The sequence below is a fragment of the Oculina patagonica genome, chromosome 4 (genome assembly GCF_052425735.1).
Source record: "Oculina patagonica isolate OP01 chromosome 4, crgOcupat, whole genome shotgun sequence".
In the NCBI taxonomy this organism is placed as follows: Eukaryota; Metazoa; Cnidaria; class Anthozoa; order Scleractinia; family Oculinidae; genus Oculina; species Oculina patagonica.
This window is the reverse complement of record NC_135761.1, coordinates 19,108,021-19,116,677: the sequence shown is the minus strand read 5'-3', so window position 1 is coordinate 19,116,677 and position 8,657 is coordinate 19,108,021. Positions and strand designations below refer to the sequence as shown.

The 8,657-nt window shown below is 38.4% G+C and overlaps 1 protein-coding gene and 1 long non-coding RNA gene across 2 annotated transcripts in view; one reads left to right on the top strand and one right to left on the bottom strand.

Annotated features, from left to right (window-relative positions):
- LOC144651780 (uncharacterized) overlaps positions 1-8,657 on the top strand; it is a 116,430-nt gene that overhangs the window by 96,967 nt on the left and 10,806 nt on the right. Inside the window, exons 2-3 of the mRNA XM_078511762.1 lie at positions 3,190-3,323; positions 4,060-4,402. Of these exons, the coding sequence (XP_078367888.1) occupies positions 3,301-3,323; positions 4,060-4,402 (366 nt within the window). The 5' untranslated portion in view covers positions 3,190-3,300. The remainder of the gene's footprint in view (positions 1-3,189; positions 3,324-4,059; positions 4,403-8,657) is intronic.
- Positions 1-8,657, bottom strand: part of LOC144652026 (uncharacterized) — a 98,043-nt gene that overhangs the window by 86,874 nt on the left and 2,512 nt on the right. Inside the window, exon 2 of the long non-coding RNA XR_013570435.1 lies at positions 7,952-8,012. This is a non-coding gene — a long non-coding RNA (uncharacterized LOC144652026). The remainder of the gene's footprint in view (positions 1-7,951; positions 8,013-8,657) is intronic.

The following is an 8,657-nucleotide window of genomic DNA, read 5'->3' as shown; positions in this document are numbered from 1 at the left end:
CTCAAAGAACAAAAGAAGATGGTTAGATTTTGAAGCCAATATTAATTTTCTAACTCTTCTGGGCGATATTTCAGATAATAACGAAGACTTGTCCTGACAGTTTTATTTATTTGATGACACAACCTTTTTTGCATGTATTTGTAGAAACACGATTAAGATACCAGAAAGCTCATTTCTAAGTTACATTATATTATATCATTGGCACGAGTACAGTTATCTAGATCATATAAGTGCCGGAATTATCAATTTTACTATAGCAAGTAATTATATCTAAAAACGAATCTGTATTTCTCGATATTAGCGACTCTTCGAGTGCTTTGAACAAGAGCCCACTTCAGGAAACCGTTTCATGCCGTGGCATATTATTTTAAAGTACTCTAAAAGAAATGAAACAGACCATGAAAAGTTATTTCTCAGAGTGGAAATTTCGAGATGAAGTTCATGAATCTACGGTGTGTGCACGTGCGTATATATGCACGACTTTGTTATTTCGCCAGGTAACAGACGATAAAAAGTGTTCACTCATACGATCGATTTACACATTTCAACGTTGACATGGTGTGCGACTTTGATAGGTGAACAATATTCTAAATTCAGACAGAAGGGTTACTATGTTTCGAAAGTTAAACTTGCAATGTTGAATTCTACCGGTATGTGAAAAACTCTTACAGCATCGTATCCCTGCTTGATATTTCTACCAGAGTTGTTACACTCTTATCTTGAAAACTACTTATTATATTCGTGTCGAGGCTCTTGTTCAATTGTTGCGAAAGTGAAGTCCCTGTTTACGCCCTCCCCCCCCTCCCCTCTCTCTTTTCTTCATCCCAACATTCATAGTCGCCCTCCTCATCGATTGACACCGTGATTTGGAAAAGTAAAATTGCAGTAGAAAATATTTTATGACAAAGTACATCAGATAATTGAAATAGACTTTTACACTTAAAGGGTACCAAAATTGGATAAACCAATCCATTTTTAAATCAATTTATCTAAGCTTTTTTGTTATTGGCTGTCAAATGTCTATCATGTAATTGGTTGATAAAGCAGTAAAAAAAATACCACCGCCGTTGTACCGATTCCATTTATTCGAGCGCGCCCTGCGACGGTAAAGAAGACAGATACAGTTTCGGTAAGTTGAAAGTATGAGTTTCTGCCTAGCTTATACTCGATCAGTTCACTAGAATGTAGTTTCTAAAGAAAAATATATTTCATCAGTCTCATTGGCTTTATTTTAAGATCCCTTACTATTAACATCAAAACTATGATCCAAATTACAAAGAGAAATTTAGAAATACAAATACAATCCAAAAAAAAAAAAACTTTTATTGCTATTATAAGAGTGTTAAATACGACTTCACTAGCTTTCAGTACCACAAAAATTGTCTTAGCAAAAGAGCACTAAAGCCTTGAGAAATTAATTTTAAAAACTAATTTTCTCGCTTCGTGAAAGCATATGGGTGTACCTCTCATCACAAAACTCTGAAGTGAATATATCGCGTGCAACCAGCACTGTTCAGTTACGTGCAAGAAAACATGCATCACAATTTTTGGGGGTGTGCTTTGGTTCTTATCGGTCTCTAGATCGCCATTATTATAGCTTCTGTTTTTTTTTTTTGCATTAATATTGTTTTAAACTTTTTCTTTATTCGTGATTACTTTGCGTTTTGTTTCTATTATTTTTCTTGGTTGATTTTATAGTTGTTTCCTTCCATGACAAGTTGGATTTACATTGATAAATATAGGCCTTCGAAGAAAATATTTAGTTATCGACAAGATCATTTAAGTTTTAACCGACACACTTGAACTACCAAGAAGTCAATATACAGTTGTGTGTTTTACTAGCTGGCATGTGCAACAAAATGCACGAAATATGTAAATCAGTTTAGACGAATTTATGGAACTTAAATACCTTGCTATTTAGTGATCACACTTTTTCGTGTTTATGTTTTTTTGCCCGTTGCTTCTCTCTCATTCTTTTTCATCCATCTCCTCTCGCTAATTCCGCGCCAAATTAGCGCGCGCACACTTACAATATTCCGCGGCTTTTAATATGCTGCTATGCTCGCCAGAGGAACCAACAGACGTTAACTTGTAAATAAAATGTTGACTTTGTTTTCCCACGTTTGAAGCCCGTTAATGATATTTTAAGGAATGTGTATGGGCCAATTTCCATGTCAGAAAAATAAATTATATGGGTACATGTGAGCTGTACCACCATAACTTGTTAAAGATGATAAGATAATGCCCTTCGAAGGTATAGTCCATTGTACATTGCAGTACTATGTTTCAAGTTGTCCTTTCTCCTTGAATTGTGGGATTTGATTTGCTCCCACAAGACGTATATAACGTTTTTATAATATGCAATTGCTTTTCGTTATTATAAGGGACTGGTCAATAGTTACCAGGGGGTGGGTCGGAGCAATAGAAAAGGGGGGGCTCGAACAAGTGTGTCCCACCCCTTCCTTCTGACTCAAAACCGACTGAAACCACCCCTAATGGGGGGTTGGCCCCCCAAGGGAGGAAAATTAAGACACAAAAGCATGCGAAAACTAGAACCTGCGTTACAGACGAACGGTATTAATATTAATTTATAACCAATTATTTAAGGTGGTTATATTTTTATACAGAAATTGATAACAGAAACTACAACCGCTGTCTATCATTCATATTTGCAAAGTGTATAAGAAAAGAGTTTTCTACTGAAAGCTTTACGCCCAGAGTGAATTTCGCGCGAAGAAAGTCAGGCAAAACTGATGTTGTGATCACAAGACATGTAGTGGGGTCAAGGGGCATGCTCCGCCGGGAAAGTTTTTGGACCTTTTAAAATCGCTAGAATCGAAATTCATTTAAAACTGCTCACATCGAGAAATTTATCAATTTATTTTGATGAGAGCAACCGAGATTTTTCTTGGAACTATAACAGTTTAAAAGTTAGTGAATAAATAAGTTGACCAACCCCCTACATGTAGATCAGAACTACATAACCCACCCCTTTTCGAAGGCTGAAAAACTTATGACTAACGCCCCCCCCCCCCTTTTTTTCCTTATTGAACAGTTCCTTAATTTTGTTTTCAATAGCGCTGAATAGTGTTCCAGCTTTTTTATAAGACAAGTCCTTCCGTTGATGAAGTATTTATCTAAGACATTGCACAAATTATATAACTTTTTTCTGCTCTTTTTAACCACTAGGAAATAAGATGTCGATGATGACAGGAACTCATATGATCAACGTTTTTTGTACGTTCCTATTACTGCTCATAACGGCTGTCCTATGCTCTGCCACCGTGGACAAAAGCGGTAATGGCAGACCGCCTGATGTTTCCGTAAGTTGACTTTCGTGTTTTCGTCATTATATACAATATGCGCAATCAGGGGTGGATTGAGAGGGGGGCGAGGCGGGCCGTGGCCCCCCCTTTTTTTCTTTCGAAGCCGTAACTTTTGCTCAAAAAATGCTACAATAATACTGTAAGCAACATCTCAAAAAACTTGATATATTTTTTTTTCATTTTGGAGGGGAGGGAAGAAGGGGTCTCGTTCTCGCCAATCCTCGACCCCAGTTCTTTCTGAATATTTTTGATTCGCCTAAGACAATTGATAGAAATGAGACCGAGTGGAGTTCAATTGTCTCTATAGTCATACTGGTTTTTCGAACCATCGTTTTTGTCTATGGGCTGGGTGGTGGGGTGATATCGTACACATGGACGGATAGGGGCTGCCAAAGCGCCTGATATGCTGATGTCCGATCTCATCCCATAATTCTAATTGTGAAGCCCACTGAGCTTTGTAAATGGCGCTATATAGGAACCTATATTATCCATTCATTAAATTACTCCAGCCAAAAGTCATCTCTCTTAGAGATGCTTCGCTCAGTCAAACTTTGCAATTTTGCCTTCGTTTACGCGAAAACCTGATTCCCCAAACCATGCAATTGTCCTTTCTCTTGGAGGATCGAGAAATCGGGATTCTACTTTATAACAAACTTTGAGGGCAACTTATTTTCGGAAAAATGTTTTGATAAATGAAAACATAACCGAGTTGATATTTTTTTCTAACCATCAGCCTCATCCCTGTTGTGGTGGTGGTACCCCTGGAATGCATGGCCAAAATGGTCTCTCTGGATCCCCAGGCCGCGACGGCCGTGATGGCCGGGACGGAGTCAAGGGTAGTCAAGGGTGATCAGGGTAGCCCAGGGAAGACTGGACCACAGGGACCTCCAGGAGACCAGGGACCTTCTGGTGTAAATGGACTAAATGGGGCCAAAGGAGAGCCTGGAATGAAGGGCGAAAAGGGAGAGCAAGGAGAGAGTGGTATCCAGGGATCGCCCGGCCTGATGTCTCACAAGAACTGGAAAGAGTGCGCCTTGAAGGACTTGAATGACGACAAAGACAACGGTCTGATCAAGGTGAAAAAAGCCGTAAAATCAATTTGCATAAATTATATCTAGCCAGGCAAACGTACAAGATTGCTTATAGAAGTTGAGCGTATTTAGTAGCGGTGACATATATAAGAAGAATGCGTTGTACTTCTCATCATCAAGTAAGAACAAAGGAAATCAAAACAATGACTGTGATCTAAATTAGCATAGTTTTTTAAGTTTTCTCATTCAGATATATATCAAACACTCGAGACAGCGTTGTTCGCATATCCAAACACCTCCAAACTCGTCAAAAATACCCCGCTGCGCGTCTTACTTTCAACTCTCTCCATGGCGTTTGTAAATGGGATGAAACACTGTCTGTCGTGTTTGGTATCATCATATTACTTGTATTACTGTATGACAATTTAGTAATCTTTCATCGCTGTTTTTGAGCCACAATACTTGATTGTCTGTCATATTTCATATTTCACATTTCAAATTTCATATTCCAAAATGAGAACAGGAACGTCTACCGAACAAACTATGACTCTGTTTTAGTATAACAACTAAGTAGTTCGTCCATTTTAATCTTCTCTTGCAACTGACGGAGCTGCTGATTTACATCTATGTCACTTTAAAAATAAATAAGTGATTTTTTGCTGTTGTTGTTTTTTAACAGGACTGCGTGTTCACCAAGAATTTCTCTGACACAGCCCTTCATGTTTACTGGACTGGTGCCCTGAGAATCTACAAGTGCTCCAGCTGTTGCATACGCTGGTATTTCACTTTCAACGGTGCAGAATGTTCAGGTCCCCTGCCAATTGACGGTGTTGTGTTCATGTGGCAAGGAAATACACAAAATATCCACCGCGTCCGCCATATTGAGGGACACTGTAACAACATCCACCCAGGGAAGGTGCGCGTTGGATTCTGGGTCGGTAATTGTGCCAGTTCTGGAAATGCAGACGCATACACAGGCTGGAATTCAGTGTCCCGGATCTTTATTGAAGAAGTTCCTAAACCCCAGGTTTAAATATCGAGACAAATCGAACATTCCTGCATAAATACTAAGTAGTAATGGACGGTGATATGTTGCTTTAAACTATATATAAAGTAGTTTCGCTAATTACTGGAATGCTAAAGCTGTGGTACTTTTTGTCTCGTGTATGCATATAGTCAATCAATAAACGCAGGATGTTTGACCAAGAATGTCTGCTTATAAGATTATCGCAAAGCATTTTTATGATCATACAATGCAACCCACAAAATAGCGGGACAATAAAATCACTGACTGAAGACTTCGGTAACTCGGACTGAAACAAACTGCTTTACAAATGAGAAAAAATATATATCTGAGAAGAGACTTCAGAAAGAGATGGAAAAAATGATAAAAATAATGATCAGTTATAAGTGCACGCAGAAAGCGAGGAAAGAAAAGGCGAAAGCGTAGCAAAGATGACATTAGCTCGGCCTTTTCCAGCGCTAGCGTAGATTCCAGCGGCTTAGATTGCACGCGACAAGAATTGCATTTTTGTTCATCGTCTGCACTGTGCTTTTTCAATTAGACATTAAACAAAAGGCTACTCACAGTATAATACCTAGCTGGATCATACCAAAGCCTACAAATTTGCCAAAACCCTGGTATTATTATAATTATAACTGCATTTACATGTTAACGCAATACTAAATTTGCATGTTAAATTTTTGTCTTTCCATTTGACTGAGTTGTCAACGAATCCGGTCCAGCGCTGGCATTCAATGGGAATCAAAGACTCTTGAGTTCACTCTGAACTAAAATAAATCAGTCAGACAACATTTAGATTTCACAAAGACCGCAGACATTGCTCTTCACACTTTCTATATCACTGTATGTCACTGCTCATGTTAAATTAGCTTTTTTTGTCGCTGAACTCGAAAGATGTGAAAAACTTTTAATTTGGTTTGCTTTAAAAAGCTGAGTGACCGAGCAGGAGTCAATAACTGATAACTGACACAAGCGAACTGTCCTTGATAAGATTTTTCAAGTTACGCATGTAGATGTCGATATAGAGGCCATCAAAGCGAGTAAATAGGCACATTGAAAAATAACAGACAGAGCAGGAAGCAAAAATGAAGAAATTATAATGCAGGATGGAATGGGGTTGAGAGGGTAATATTACTGGGATGTATCACCTGCAGTCTGCAAGAAAGGAGTGCTTTAAATAAATCCCAGTTACGTTACCCTCCCAACCCACTCCACCTGTAAAATATCAGGGGCACCCAACAGACCGTTTCGGTGACTATCTGTTCCTACGATTTTCCGTTTAAAGTGTGATGCAAAACTGGAGTTTTCTTCATCTCAAACTTTCATTAGATGGAAAAAGTTATGTCTGTTGTTTTCGGAGAGACAAAAATGTCGTTTTAGGTACGAAACAAGAAGCTTAAAGAAGCTTAAAACTGGGCGGGAAATGACGTCTACATTAGAGATATCACATTGTTTGTGTTGAAATGAATTGGCCTTTCAGTGTATCGGTTTGAGACACTTTGAAAGATAATTGTTAAGGTGTAATTGTGATTTTTCTGAATGCTTTCGTGTTCGTCCTGTGGCGAAATTTTGATGTTATTAGTTACCTTCAGTCTGAAAAGACGATTATTTTTGGACGGAGGTCATTTCGTATATTTTTGTAATGGTAGAGCATCAGAGTAATATCGAAAAGTTTCAGGTACATGTATGAAGCTGATGTCAAGTGCGATTTTTGTTGTAGGTTAGTTTGGAATCTTATGTTAAGCCGCTTCAGACTTGATATTGATAAAGCTCCTTGGTAGTGATTGCTGGCTGAGAAGGCTATAGGCTAACGGAGTTTCTCATTCCTAAAATCTGCAATTTGAATTATGTTGCACAAAGCTGTGGTATAAAAAGACAGTAAACGCCAAGAAAAATACATTTTTGCACCGTGTTTTCCAACAAAATTGAGTTATTGAAAAAACTTTTCAGTAATTTTACATAATCAAAAAACAATAATAATGGGCCAAGTCCATTACCACCACCCCATTAATACAATCACCTACCTATAATAATTATAAAGCCTCTTCAAGTTGACCTGAGCAAATGCTCAGTACCAGTCATTTTCTTGTTTAAAGAACACCTAGCTTTAATATTGTCACCTTGTGACTCATTGGTGGCCACATGAATGGAATTACAATGTATTTATGATGAATGAGATGACTACATTGAATATATCAAACTCAAATGACAACACTACAGTGTATTGATTCTGTTGTTATCAAAGACAGCTAATTAATATATCTTTTTTGCCTGATCATGTGGAATTACCACTTCAGATAATATGCGTAGAGACCTAGAATTAGATGGGATTCCAGCTTAGATCCTGCCTAGAACTAGTTAGGATCCCAGGTGGGATCCATGCACCCTGGGATCAATGCACAGCTAAAATTCCATGTGGAATTAGCAGCAGGTATCTTGAGTGGGATCCCACCTGGAGTAATAAGCAGGATCCTAGGTGACACCCCACCCAGGTCATTTTAGAATCCTTTAGGCAGCATCCTACGTGGGATGAACATACAGCAACCCAAGAAGGACTCACACAATCTCACCTTGCATTTTTACGTGAGTTCACCTGTCAAATATTCTTTTTAAATTTTCACCAAATAACACCTTTAAAAAAACAAACGATTAAGTATAGTAAATATCTTGAAAGCACCACAATTGAGAAGGTAAGATAAAGAATTCATTTCACAGCTACCAACAATGTTATCATCCCTTATCCAGGGCTGTCATTAAGGGCTGTAACCCGTAACACCTGTTACGGCTGATCATGAGCTCACTCAATGTTACAGGTAAACATTTTGATTGGTGTTACTTTACAAGTTGCATTCAGAATGAAATGCTACGGGTGATAACTTCAATGTTTGGCTGCATTAAAACTTAATGACAGTCCTGCAAGTTATCGTCATCCACCTTTACACTTGATTGGTATAAGTATTTTACAAAGGAGTTCCATGGTGGGAGAACATAGGAGGCAGGGGAGTCCCCCCACTCACTTTTCTCCCAGGTACTGTACCTCAGGATTTTACTTTCTTTCAGTTGCATAACATTAAGTGAATGGCCTGCTAATGCCTGAGGGGAAGGGAGGAAAAAAAAATCACTGGTCACAGTGCATACAAACAAAACAAAACTAAACAAGAAACCCACTAAATGCAGTGAATTTTTCCACACACGAGTACTATGTATACACATGAACACATGCAACATCAAAAAACCTTGCTGTAGTGATCTACAATTTACAGTTCTGTGATACCC